Source organism: Miniopterus natalensis, chromosome 3, assembly GCF_054644295.1.
Source record: "Miniopterus natalensis isolate mMinNat1 chromosome 3, mMinNat1.hap1, whole genome shotgun sequence".
Taxonomy (NCBI): Eukaryota; Metazoa; Chordata; class Mammalia; order Chiroptera; family Miniopteridae; genus Miniopterus; species Miniopterus natalensis.
In genome coordinates, this window is record NC_142083.1 from 38192462 (window position 1) to 38206633 (window position 14172).

The 14172-nt window shown below is 41.7% G+C and overlaps 1 protein-coding gene across 6 annotated transcripts in view; it reads right to left on the minus strand.

The window, feature by feature from the left end:
* The window catches only part of POC5 (POC5 centriolar protein), a 28481-nt gene extending 15432 nt beyond the window's left edge, over nucleotides 1–13049 (minus strand). The window contains exons 1-6 of one of the 6 annotated variants that reach the window (XM_016205238.2): nucleotides 13030–13049; nucleotides 9457–9552; nucleotides 6905–7046; nucleotides 4450–4536; nucleotides 3150–3355; nucleotides 1636–1812 (exon numbers count right to left, since the gene is read on the minus strand). In XM_016205238.2, coding sequence (XP_016060724.1) covers nucleotides 1636–1812; nucleotides 3150–3355; nucleotides 4450–4536; nucleotides 6905–7046; nucleotides 9457–9540 — 696 coding nt within the window. In that variant the 5' untranslated portion in view covers nucleotides 9541–9552; nucleotides 13030–13049. Of the gene's footprint in view, nucleotides 1–1635; nucleotides 1813–3149; nucleotides 3356–4449; nucleotides 4537–6904; nucleotides 7047–9456; nucleotides 11978–12097; nucleotides 12499–12770; nucleotides 12790–13029 lie in introns of those variants that run through there. The other 5 variants (XM_016205239.2, XM_016205237.2, XM_016205236.2 and 2 more) reach the window with 5 other exon arrangements.
* Nucleotides 13050–14172: the final 1123 nt, after the last annotated feature.

A 14172-nucleotide genomic window follows, 5' to 3' on the forward strand; every position in this document is an offset into this window, starting at 1 on the left:
GACCGGGAATCGAACCCCGATCGCCTGGATCCTAGGTCAACGCTCAACTGCTGAGCCACACCCTGCCAGGTGATATTCTCTTTCTTTTTTTTTTTTTTTAAAATATATCTTTATTGATTTCAGAGAGAGGAAAGGAGAGGGAGAGAGAGAGACAGAAACATCAATGATGAGAGAGTCATTGATCGAGCCCACAACCCAGACATGTGCCCCAACCGGGAATCGAACCCCGATCGCCCGGATTCCAGGTCGACGCTCAACTGCTGAGCCACGCCCGGCCGGGCGATATTCTCTTTTTTAAGATGTATGGTGCTGGCTATTCATTTTGTTTTAAAAAATTGGAAATGTATGTACTCTTTTTATGAGTCATACTTTAAAATTAAAAAATTATACTTAAAATATTTAAAAACCTTAGGATAGGGTTTTGAGGGTAACAGAGAAAATGACTGACATTAATATCTATTGTTTCAAAAATATAAACTATGAAAAATGTTCAATTTTATATTATTCCTTGCAATACCAAAAGAAATGTATACATTAAAAAAAACCACATAAATCTTTATCCAGTTAATTAAAACAGTGAGTGCCGCATCTGCAGACAGGCAGCTGAGGTGTTTGCTGAGTCCCCCTTCTCTGAAAGCCACCATCCTCCTGGGGCAGCCACAGATTTGTTGCCCACCTGCTTTGTTCAAGCTGCTGTCTGGATACAAAATTAGCACACACCTGAACCTTACTCTCAAGTTCTTAACAGGCTAATAGTAAGTGAAATAAAAGGTGCTGCCCAGCTGGGCGTGGCTCAGCAGCTGAGCTTTGGCCAAGGATCCAGGAGATCATGGTTCGATTCCCGGTCAGGGCACATTGCAGGTTGCTGTGGGTTCAATCCCTAGTAGGGGGCGTGGAGGAGGCAGCCAATCAATGACTCATCATTGATGTTTCTATCTCTCTATCCCTTCTCCTTGCCGCTCTTTGAAATCAATATATACTTAAAAAAAAAAAAAAAAAAGTGCTGTGTATCAATAAAAGAACAGATTTCATCAGTGAGTAAACACATATCACAGATAGAATGTGAGAAACGTAAAAGGACCCCTAAAAAGATAGTTTAAAATGTGGATAATGCTGGTTCCCAAATGTTCTCTTAAAGGCAGTTAGGAAGAAAAAATGAGTGTTCCCACATTTAGTAGGCACTCCAAAAACTTCAAGCACACTGAAGTTCATCTCAGAGAAAAATGGCGTGACCACAGCATGTTTAACAGGAAGAACAAATCGTATATCTATGCATCTGTTTTTCTACCAGCTTATGAAGCGATCTTCCCTTTGTATCTTGCATGCCCTAAAAAAATCCCTTCCTAGCTTTTTAAAAAAAAAGATCTTAGAGAGGGAGGAAGGGAGGGAAAGTGAGGGAGAGAAACATTGATGTGAGAGAAATACATTGACAGGTTGCCTCCCGCATGGGCCCCAACCAGCAATTAAACCCAACACCCAAGTATGTGCCCTGACCAAGAATCGAACCCATGATCTTCAGGTGCACCAGGCTACGCTCCAACCAAACAAGCCACACCAGCCAGGGCATTTCCTGGCATTTATTATCTAGCAAGACATTTACTGAATCTGTTAAAAAAGAAATATAAAAAAGAACACCTCGTCTTTTCTCCCAATGGAGATTTCATAGGCATTTTGCAGCTCCTTCAAGCTGCTGATCTGGTTGCACAGTTGTTTTAAATGAGCTGCATGTTTTTCTTTCTCTTTTCTCATTTCCATACGGTGCCAGTCAATAAAATTTAGTCGCCATTTAGTTAGTTCAGATATGATGTTTGTCTGAAAAATAAACATACTGATAGCTAAGCAGTTTGTTCCTTAATAGTGCTTCTTAAAATTACACTGAAATTAAGAAAGACTTAAAAAAATCAGAATAGGCAATCAACATAAATGCTATTTTTAAAAATCACTAATGAAAATGTGTACAAGTTCAACAGTTACAGTTCCTTAGTTCACATTCACTATACTAAGGAATATGAATTTTTTCCTATTTTAAGTTACTTTGTATTAAAGCTTATTGTCACTTAAAAATTTTTCAGGTTTCATTCACTAAATAAACAGGTTCTTTGTTTATTCAAGGACGTAGAAGTCCATCTTAAGATGGATCAGGAAAAAAAAGCCCTAGACTGAGCCATAGGACTGGGAAGTTATTTAGATAGAGGTGGATAGTGGGAAACATGGGAGCTGATACTTTCTTCCCCCAAATAATTTATCACAGTGGCTACCTTAAAAATTGCTAAGTCTGATCCCTTTTTACTCTGACTGGCATAAGTAAAAAGACCAAATAATCATGTTATCAAAAATTAGATAACAATATGGTTAATTGAACACAGAACAATTTAAATGGTTGGTGGTACACTACTCCAGCTGACTTACACCATGATTAGAAGTATGAAACCTGTTCCATGGAGGAAATGGTATAGTAAAAGACTGTATCTGGAACTTATGGTTCAAAATAACAGAGAAATATAGATGCCACAGAACTCTCATGACCATAATTTCTCCATGCATGTGAATACTCAGCTTCGTTTTCTCAAACTATATTTCAGGAAAATGGTTATTTTCTCAACTGTTAACCCTCAACTTTAAGTGTTTTACTTAAAGGCCACTAACATGACTAAAATGAAAATCAGTTTTTATAGATATATCAGTTATACATTGGGGTCACTATAAAAGTGGCTATAAAATGAATATGTTGCTAAAACTGGATTTTGTATTTCATATAAAAGGAAACATTTTCATTAGTCACAGCTATGACATAGGAAAGGTTCAGTGAGTGTCTCAGTCACACACAGGGTCCTTCCAAAAATCTGAGAAACTCAGTAGAATGTTCAGAGCTGTGCCAGCAACTATTTAAAACCTTGGTATTCAAAGTATGTTTTCTGAACCAGCAGCATCAATCACCTGGGAGCTTGTTTGAAAGGCAAGCCCTCAAGACTGAAAAAAAGCTGCAGTTCAACAGGATTCCCAGGGAATTCATAAGGACATTGAAGACTGAGAAGTGCAGATTCAATACGTTGGACTGATCTCATAAAACTAAAGATTAAAAAAACCTTTTAATTTAAAGAAAAACTGGAATTAAGAACAAAATTGTTATACTAATTCAGCCACAATACCTTAAGACCTGAACTCCAAAGATCCAGTACATTTTCCACTTTCTGAAGGTTTTCTTCAGAAACAAGGAAATCGCCCATAAGCATTTCATGGACACCAGCATGACTAGAATTAGACCCTGGTGAGGATGAGTTGCCTAGAAGATTCGAACTGAAAAAATCCATGATGGGGTGAGAAGGCTTCCTTAGTGATGACACTGGTGATGACCCTAGAATAAAAAAGTTGTAGCGGTCAAGGCAAATTGAAAACCACCCAAATCGGTGAGGACTTACACTGGAAGGCTAGATGTCAGTTACTACATAGGCTGAGAAAAATGCAGAGAAATGACCTTTTAGTGTACTTAATCTAGCTATTTTTAATTTCAGTATTGTCACTGATTTAGGACTAACCAGCATGAGACGCCTCCTGTACTCATATATCTGGGTCCAGCCTGAGCTGAAACTGTTATCATCTGTGTCGTCATATCAGCATTTTCTAAGCGCTTTGTATGTTTCTATAATAAAAATGCTATCAGGATTAGCTCTCATAATACATGCTACGCTAAAACATAGGTATTATCTCCATTTTACTGATGAAAAAACCGGTTCAGAAATAATTGACCAAGGTCAGAGTAGTTGTATATAGATCATTATTACTTTATATAAAACACTGGGAGGGTTTTAACACTACTAAAATTCAATACTATAAGTAGAAAAGAGACTAGTAATTTAGTTTATTGGCTACTCAACTGTAAGGCACCCTGTTTGCCTTCAACATATAAGTAAGCTATATGTGTGTGTGTACATATACTTCCATCTTTTGCCCATATACCTGGGGGGTGGGGATGAGGGTGAGAGCCAGAGCCAGAAAGAGAACTGGTATCTATCTTCTAAAAGCACAAAATAGAAAAGTTACTATTTTATCACACTTGTATGTATCATTTCTCACATATCACACTTTTGATATGAGGGTCTTATAACTAAGACTGAAGGGCTTTTCTCGTTTCCTTACTGAATGATTCAGACAAAGATAAATCTACTGTAGAACTTGTTACTTAAAAGTAAATCTTTCAAGAATTCTTTGCAAACGGAAAAACCTAGTAGATTTAAGAAAGGATGTCACACACTATAATACATAAACTTGTCTTAATTGTACTATTTTGAATCTTATGAGATTTTAAATAGTATTACTCAATAACTTAGCAACAGCATTTTAAAATCCTGCCAATAAGTAATATGCTAAAATTATTCCTCTTACTACACAGATAACACTCATCGAGCCACAAATGTGTATTAATGAAAACAAGCTAAGGAAAAGCCATACCTTCTGTCTTTGAATGACTTGAAATATTTAAATCACACCCTTTTCCAACTTCCATCCTTGTTTCTCTTTCTACAGGGCTATTTCCTACTGAAAAGAAAAAGCTGTCTTTAAAAATTAAACCAAAGCACCCTTAAATAAAATGCCTAAAGTACACACACCTAATTTAAGAGATACATAAATAAGACTTTAGGACAAGGAAAATACAATATGCTGGGGTTATAGGAGCAGTAAAACAAAAAACAAGAATAAAGAAAAGACTCTGAACTAGAAAAAGTCTTATAATACCATTAATAAGCTCAATTTCACCCATCAAATGTGGATGAAAGAGAATTCAGTCTACTACAGCTTTCAGTTCACACTAAGAATCAGTGGATGAGTGATATTAGAAGTTGGAAAGGCTATGCTGTCTAACAACAATGGATATTTCCAGGAGCCTGCTGCTTTTCACTAGCTGCAATCAAACTAAAGTGACACTGGGTTCTCCCCAAAACAGGGACTTCCTTACTTCCACCTCAGGAACCTTTAGTCAATACATGGTGAAAAGGTAACTGGGAAAAACCTCACAAGAATGACTTGGCCAACTTTGACACATCTCACTTATACCAAGCAATGGCAATACTAAGAGTAAAGAAAATGGAATGATAATTTTTTTTTTGAGAGAGAGGAAGGGAGAAGGAGATAGAAAGGAACATCAATGATGAGAGTCATTGATCAGCTGCCTCCTACACCCCCCTACTGGGAATTGAACCTGAAACTGGCCATGTACCCTGACAGGGAATTGATCTGTGACCTACTGGTTCATAGGTTGATGCTCAACCACTGAGCCATACCTGCTGGGCTGGGATGATAAATTTACATTGTCCATTCTAACCAACTTTATGTGTGAATCAGGATAATCTAAATGCACTGCATGTTGTAATGCTTAGGCCTCAAGTCCAGTTTTGTTTGCTTGTTTTTAAATCCTCACCTGAGGATGTTTTCTCACTGCTTTTCAGAGAGAGTGGAAAAGGGGGGGAGGGGAGAGAGACATATCAATTGGTTGCCTCCTGCATGCACCCTGACTGGGACCGGGGAGCAAGCCTGAAACAGAGGTACGTGCCCTTGGCCAGAATCAAACCCGGGACCCTTCAGTCTGATGCTCTAACCACTAAGCAAAACCTGCTAGGGCCTCAAGTCCTTTTTGATAAAGGCAAAGCATAAACAAATACTATCTTACATACTAGAAAAGAGCAGGGGTGTTAAATCCCAAGTGAATACCTTGAAAGGTTGCAGAGTAGGGGCAAAGAAAGGACTCCTGTGTTGTGCCACTGGGAACAACAGTACAGTAATACTGTAGCCAATGGAAAAGAAAACAAGCTTTTGGTAATCACCTTAAGAGCAGAGGTTTAGAGGGCTAACACACTGATTGTCTATATACCTTTGTAAGAAAGTATGCAGCACTTTGGGTTTGCTCAGTGGGAACTCCATGTTGAGGTGCCAGTGTAATCAAAACATGGTCAAGATCACTGATATAGAATGAGTAAGTCCAAGGGTCCTATCTCTTGAAGATCACTACAATTTGAGTATAAAATATTCAGTGGCAGAATAAATACATGTATTTTATGACTGTGGTCTATTTGTTGACCCAGTGCAGTAGGCCAAACATTGAGAGGTAACGAGAACTCCATGTCTACAGAGGGAGGACAACAGACACTAGGGCTGTGTCTTGCCAGACACCCAAGAGCCTGCTGATGCCGAGTAGGCTGTGTCACGTGCCTTCAGGAGGGATCCTTACAGTTATACTTACTGTGGATCACTGCCCGTTATCAGGACTTTTTTACAAGGGTTTCTGTACCCTTATTTAGAGCCAGCTGTTTGGGATCCTGCACTTCACTGAATAAGGAATAAATAGGTAAAAGGAGTGTCCTCCTTTCTCAACCTTTTACTCAGCTGTCAGCACCCATCCCGATTTGTATTAGCTCTCAGTTCCGTCACTGACACAGTCCAAAGATGGGTTTACGTTTGTGATGATAAACAGTCCTCCATGCCCATATAAATATTGCTGACAGTCCTAGCACATGGGTCATAAACTTAAGGAGTTCTGGCCTACCTATAGACCATCTTTAATTTGGAGAGGATTGGGCATTTATTTTCTGAGATAATCCTGGCAAATAACCACTGGAAAAATATAGACATGTAACATTCCACCAAGAGACATGCAATGGCTACAGTGTTGCTTTAACTTTATTACCTTTCATAAAAGTAGTAGTCAAAGAAACCTTAAATAAAAACACAGCTATCATATAAGAGCGAAGACTAACATATTAAAATGTAAAGAGTTTCCCCAGATAATAGTGATATACACCATTGACTGAGAAGACTCACTGGAGAAGCATTTTCACAATCATAAGTGAATAGCATTAATAAGCTCAAGTAACGCCTTAAATTAAAAGATAACTTGAAAAATGTACATAACCTTGATTATGAAGAATATCATCAATTATAGTAGGAAATCTAACATCTGGAACCACTTCTCCCTTAGAATGAGATGGCTGTGAAGCACCTGATTCAATGTTTGGAGTCACTATAGCATAACGAAGCAGTTCTTCATACTCTTCCTATGAGAAATCAATAATAAATGTTTTTAACACTGTCACTCAGGCAAAAGAACAAAGGTTGTACATATTTACTATATATAAAAGTTATAGCTATTTTATGTTATTTTATTTTTAACATCATTTTTGGTATTTATATTTTGAAATGTTTTCAACAATGGGTAGGCTTTCAACTGTAGTCAAGAACTAGGAGGGTCATAAGTTGAGAGTCACTAATAAACAGAATATCAGTTGGGCTGACATTCTAAGCAGATAACCAATAACACAAAATGATTTCTGGCATGTCTAGATTCTGTCCCTCTCTTAAGTTCTATATATAGAGATTTCTTCTTTTGATGTAAAGCTTTGTCTCCTGACAAAACAACACCTTGAGATATTACAAGGTAAGTTTACATTTTAGTAATAAAGGGTTCTGGACCCAGCAATTACAATGTATGAGGGTTTTTCCCCACCACCAACAAGCAATTCTTGGACACCAGCTGGGTGTCTTACAATTCAACTCAATTCTGACACTATCCACCAGAGTTAGCATCAGGTCACACAGGTTAAGGGTTCAGTCCCACAAGACTACTCCCTGCATCCCCAACTTCAGGTCACCTATGCTTCTAACAGACCAGCTATGGATTGGAGGTTCCAATGATGCCCTCCTCAGGTTCAATTAATTTCCTAGAGTGTCTCACAGAACTCAAACATTTTACTTACTAGATTACTGGTATATCATAAAAGGATATAACTCAAGAATAGCCAGATGGAATTGAGGCATAGAGCAAGGTATGGGGAGGGGGCGTGGAGCTTCCATGCCCTCTCCTAGCATGCCAATCACCCAGCACCTCCAACCCAGAAGCTCTCTGAATTCTCTTTTTTGGGTTTCTATGGAGGCTTGATTACACAGGCATGATTCATTAAATCCTGGCCATTGTTGACTGAACTCAATTTCCAGCCCCTGTACCCTCCGAGGAAGTTGGTTGGGGGATGGGACTGAAAGTTCCAACCCTCTAATCACATGGTTGGTTCCTCTGGTAACCAGCCCCCATCTTTAAATGAGGGTTCAAAAGTCACCTCGTAACAAAAGACACCTTTATCATTCTCATAGCTTAAGAAATTCCAGTGGTTTTAGGAGCTCTGTGCCAGAAACCATGATGAAGATCAAATATATATATTTCTTATAAACCATAGTATCACAGGTATAAATGAGTTAATCAGTTCCCTCTAGAAAGAAGTTTGGATAAGGCAGAGATGAAGGGTACAGGAAAGCACTGTCACCTAAAAAGATAGCACTAAGCAGGAGAGGTACCATCCAAAGGGAAGGCAAGGATAAAACATCTGTCACAATTCCAGACTGCTTTTTTACTAGTAAATAATTACAGGTATTTTAAAAATAACCTCAATTTCTAAATCTGCAATTTCAATTAAAGGAACACGTTTGTTTCATAAAATATTTTCCTAAAGCTTTTCTCATATTATACAGTGCCCATAAGAACTTACTCAACATAACGTCCAGCTTTTTTCCTGTTAAGGGATTTAACTATAAAACTCATGATATACCATGTTAGAATTCTCTTAATTAAAATCTACACTAGAAATCTGAATCCATATTTTTGATGATAAAACATTCAGAAATAAAAGAAATTCAGAACATTTCACATAAAATCCATATCTTCTATAGTCAATTTATCTGTCACTGTCCAGGTCCTGGGCAGCAGAATGTGCTGAATGTTGTGGCAACAGGGACTAGAACCTAGAGTAGAACTCTAAGGAATCTAGGCCCCAGAACTTTGGATGGTTTAATATTGTATTAATTGGCATTAAAGTGAAAGCAGCATTCATACAAGATAGCTATAATGAGAAAATGTCAAGCCCTGGCCAGTGTTGCTCAGTGGTTAGAGCGTCAGCCCTGGAACCAAAGTGTGGAAGGTTCAATTCCTGGTCAAGGGCACATACCTGAGTTGCAGGTTCAATCCCAGCCCTGGTTGGGGCATGTGCAGGAGGCAAATGATGGATGTGCCTCTCTCACATTGATGTTTCTCCCTCCCTCCTTTCATCCCACTCTCTCTAAAAATCAATAGAAAGAATATCCTTGGGTGAGGATTCACCAAAAAAAAAAAAAAAAAAATTTTTCAAGAAAAAGCTGTTTGAGATTTCCAGCTTCTCTCATTGTCTTATTTGAAGCCTTTGTGCCAAGAGTGAAGAGCTCATGATTATTTTCTGAAAGGTTAAAACAATGTAAGGTATTTCCCAAAGTCTGTAACATAATTCCCAAAGTTTGGTGTAATTTGATTACATTATACATTATATACACACTATAATTATAAATATAAATGGCATGAATGAATGAAAAATTAATTCCTAGTTTTTCTTCATAGTACTTGTTGAAAATAAATAAGTTACAACAAATTTAGACACATCTTCCTACCTGAAGATCTGAAGAGACAGAACTGTCTTGGTTGGGGTCATTCTGCATAACTGGAAGTGAGCATTTCTCCTCATCTGATGACATTCTGCACAAATACTATAAAACAGTAAGAGTTATCTTTAGTTTCTTCCCCTCAATATTTAAACTAAAATAAAATGTTTTAATATAGAGATGGAACACCATCCTAACCTGTAAACAATAATTGGGATATGTTAAAATCATTTACAATACTGAGCAACCATAAAATCATTGGGCAAGAAAAATAAACACCCAATTCCCCAAATTAGTGAGTTTATAAAGTAGCAAAGGAGATGACACAAATACATGAAAGGTGAAAGAAAAGTGGGGGCTCCTCAGAAAAATCTGCAGTAGAGCCTGTTGAGGATAATAGGTGTTATCTCTGTTCTTCAATGTGTGACAACCTGGGTGTTGTGCACTTTCTTTGAACATACTGAACCAAGGAGAATGAACAATTTGTGCAAAGTCCCTGCTTGGGAAACTGACCTTTTGGGAGTCTTATTTTAAGAAAAGCGAACCTAGCCCGGCCAGGCATGGCTCAGCAGTTGAGCATCGACCTAGGATCCAGGCGATCGGGGTTCGATTCCCAGTCATGGCACATGCCTGGGTTGCGGGCTCGATCCCCAGTCGGGCGTGCAGGAGGCAGCCGATCAATAACTCTCTCATCATTGATGTTTCTATCTCTTTCCCTTTCCTTTCCTCTCTCTGAAATCAATAAAGATATAGTTAAAAAAAAGAAAAGCGAACCTATACAAAACAGCAGATTCTAATACAAACATAGAAAAATTGTTGAAAGTCTTAACCAAAAAAATAAAAGTACTTTTAGTAACTGGTAAATAAATTATTTAGAAGAGAAGTAGTGAGTATTCAAACTATCTGAATACTGGTAACATGAAAGACGGTGAGGAAGTAACATGAAGAGTTCTCAAGGGCTTTCAATCTATGGAGAGGGTCAGATAGGTATGTAAGTGACTGATGAAAAAAGTGCTGTTAGACCCTAAAACAACAGAGATGCAAAGAAGGGAGGGAGGAGTAGCCATTTTTCATGGGGTGAGATCATGAGGGAGGGAAGAAGTAGGAATGGAGCCGGGGAAATTTTTAACAGAGATGACCCCAGTGCTGAGACCTGAAAGACAGATAAAAGGTACCAGGATATGCTAAGCAGTAGAGCCACATAAGCAAAGACACTGAGGCATGGACACGTATGCAGGAACATAAGTAGTTTGTAAGGCTGAAGCAAAGGGTGCAGAGCAAGGGTTGGCCAAAGACCAAACAGGCACATTAGGAGCAGCCATATGGAAGATCATGATTACATCATGTTAAAAAGTTTGGTCTTTATTTTAGAGAAGTTACTGAATGTTTTAAACAAGTGATAACCAGATCATGTTTCTCTTTTAGAAGGATCACTCTGGCAACTTTCAGGATGAATTGGAGAGTTGGGGTCCTGACAAAAGAGCGATCAACTGAGAGCCAAATGCAGTAGTCCAAGAAGTAAGTGTTCCCTCCAGCAGTAATCCAGGAGATAAATGAGGACCTGAACCTAGGAGTCAGCAATGGGAAGTGGGTGGAGGGTATGACTAGGAGACAGTTGTGTCATTGCAATGAGAATGAGAGATCATGATCAATAATTGGTTAAAGGGTTAAAGAGAGGAACTGTTAATGGCTTCCAGATGTCTGGCTTGAGTAACTAGATGGATGATAGTGCCACACACAAAGGCAAGAACTGTAGGAAGACGAGCAGTTGGGAGGAAGAACAATAGGTTCAATATTGGATGTGTGGGGTACCTGTGAGGCACTGAGGTGAAGCTGCAGGTGTGCGATACATGGCCATGTGGATTGTGCTGTGCATCACTCCAAGGACTGCCATTCACAAAGGCTGCAAAGTGAATGTGCTTCCTGGAGCTAAGCAATGTGGGAGCCCTGCATTGGAGCTTTAAGTTGGAGATACAGTTTGAGGAATCATCAGCATAGTGGGAAATGCTGAAAAAGAGAAGTTATGATCACCTATGAAAAGGAGTGTGAGAAAAAGTTATTTCTCTAAAGTCCATTCACCGAAGTTGTATGCAGTATTTTTAGTATAAATGCACATGCCTGTATTTTCTAGGAAGAGCATCCTTAGCTTCCAATATGTGTTCTGAGGGAACTACAACCCCAGTGAAGTTAAGGACCACTACCATACTGAGATGACAACCACTGATATTTAAAGGGGAAAGAGAAAAGCCAGCAAAGAAGACTGAAAAGAAGTCCGATCGGTGAACTATCAGAACAGCAGCACGAAAGCTTGGAGAAGGGAGAAATCATCGTCACAAGCCAAAGAAAAATGAGTACTGGACAGAATTCCTTGAATTTGGCAATCAGGAAGTTGCTATGACAGTTCCCTGAACAATTTCGGTGTAAAGTAGGACAGGTCTCAATCACAGTGAAAAACAAGTGAGAGGTGAGGAAACAAGCAGAAAGGGCAGACACGGGAAAGTGCGGTGTTAGAGGAAACGGGTGGGGCGAGGCTGTGGAAAGGATACTTATGCGTTATTCAACGACTGTTACTGGATATACACGCGATGAGTAAATGGAATCTCAGCAGCCCTGTCTTCAGTTAAGCCAATTAGGGAAGATAAATAAGCACCTACAGCTCGGCAAGGAGGGCTGCTTCACAGGACTTCAGACCGCCCGTGGTAACCTGGTCCGTGCTGTTCTCACTTCTTCCGTTAGGATGTGCTTGCGGACCAGTTGGGAACAGGCGCGGGGGTGGGGTGAGGCTGATTATTTAAAAAACAAATGAACTGAAAAGTATGGTCCGACTCCAAAGAGTTTCTGAATAGAGATACTGTAGACCCAAAACAACCGCTGCGCTTTTGGAAAATACGCTATAAACCTTCCACCTGCCCTGCTTTGATGCCAGCGAGATATGGCGGTTTACTTAACCCCAAACATCAGAAACCAGGAGACAGAGAGTTCTGAGAGCTCCTCCGCGGCCAGATAAATCTGATTCCGCCTCGGTAATCGCCTGGCTGATACGCGCGAGGGCTCCTTCCGGGAGCTCGGCAGTAGCCCCGAGCGGCGGGGGAAGAGCGCGCCGCCGCCACCCGGCAGCGGGGGCGTCCCGGCGCCCGGCGCGGACCCCACCTGCCGCCAGCGCCCGCAGCGCGAGAGCCGCCCCACGCCCGGGCCCGCAGCAAAGGGCGGAACGGCTGCGAGCGGCCAAGGGCTAGCTCTGTCCCATCGCTTTCCCACACACCGTTCCGGTCCAGTTCTTATTAAAGGCAATCACGCGCCTGACATGGTCATTTCCCGCTTACGTCTCGGAAGGCCAGGCCCTCTGCGGACAGTAACCGCTGTTCCTCAGGCACTCCTCCCTCCGGGCCTCTCCACCCCCCGGGGAGGGAAACCTCGCGGCGCTGCCGCCGGCGGAACAGCACACAGGCCCGCGTCCGGGGGAAGGTGCTCCAGCCCGGTCCTGCTCGAGCGCCGGGAGCGGAAATCCGGGCCGAGGCACTTTAAACCCCACTGCGCCGCCTCCGCCAGGGGCGGGGGCCGGCCCGGGGCGCCGCTACCCACCGTCGCGGCTCTCGGGGAACCGGGCCCCTCCGTCCGCGCCTACTCGCCGCGGCGCCGCAAGAAGCACAGCTGGTGCCGGGGCTACCTCAGCAGCAACCTAACAGTTTCAAACTGCAGAGAGGAATTAAGGACGGCCCTGCGCATTGGCCCCGACCTTCAGCAAGCTGACGTGTGATTGGTCAGCGGGCCGGGGGCGGGGTTCTAGGCCGCGGCTGGGAGAAACCGGAGTCAGGTTACTAAGGAAAGCCCCGCCCCCTGGTCCTGAGGGGGCGGGGTCGTAGGGAGTCCTGCCCAGCGCCTGGGAGCGCATGCTCAGTTCCGGTCCGGGTGCAGGCTGGCGGGCCGCGTTTGGTGCGGGCTTTGGGGAGCGGCCGCGGAGCGGGCCGAGGTCAGCCGGGGCGGAACGCTGCTGTCTCTCCACACCACCCGGCCTCTGTGTGTGGTCCTCAAGCATAAACGTCATCTGCGCCTACACGTGCCCTGCAACGGATCGCTTGGCGGTGCTTTTTAAAGGACAGGTCCCTCTGCTGATGCCTTCGGTCTTGAGCAGGGCCAGGGAATCTGAATTTTAAACTGTTCCGAACACTGTACTCAATTTATTTAATCCTCAGATTATCTCTGTGATGGAGATGCTATTTCCATCCTCATTTTACAGATAGGAAAGGCCGGAGAGGTTATGTGACTTGCCTCTGATGACACGGCTAATAAGAGCAGAGCTGGGATTCAAATCGAGGCCGTCTGGGCTCCGGAGTCCATGCTCTTATCACTCAGTAGGTCTGTTGGGAACAGTGTGACTGTTATGGATTAAATGGTGTCCTCGAAAAAAAGATATGTTCAAGTCCTAACCTCTAGCTCTTGTGAATGTGACCCTACTTGGAAGTAGGGTCATTATAAATATCATCAAGTTAAATTAGATCATACTGGACTGGGGTAAACCTAAATCCAATAACTAATGTCCTTACAGAAGGAAATTCAGACACAGAAAGACATACAGGGGCGAAGATGAGTGCAGACATTGGAGTGATGCATCTATAAACTAAGAAACATAGAGGATTGCCAGCAACCACTAACAGCAGCCAGAAGAGGCAAGGAAAGATCTTCTGCCAGAGCTTTCCCGGGGAGCCTAGCCCTGCCGGCTCATTG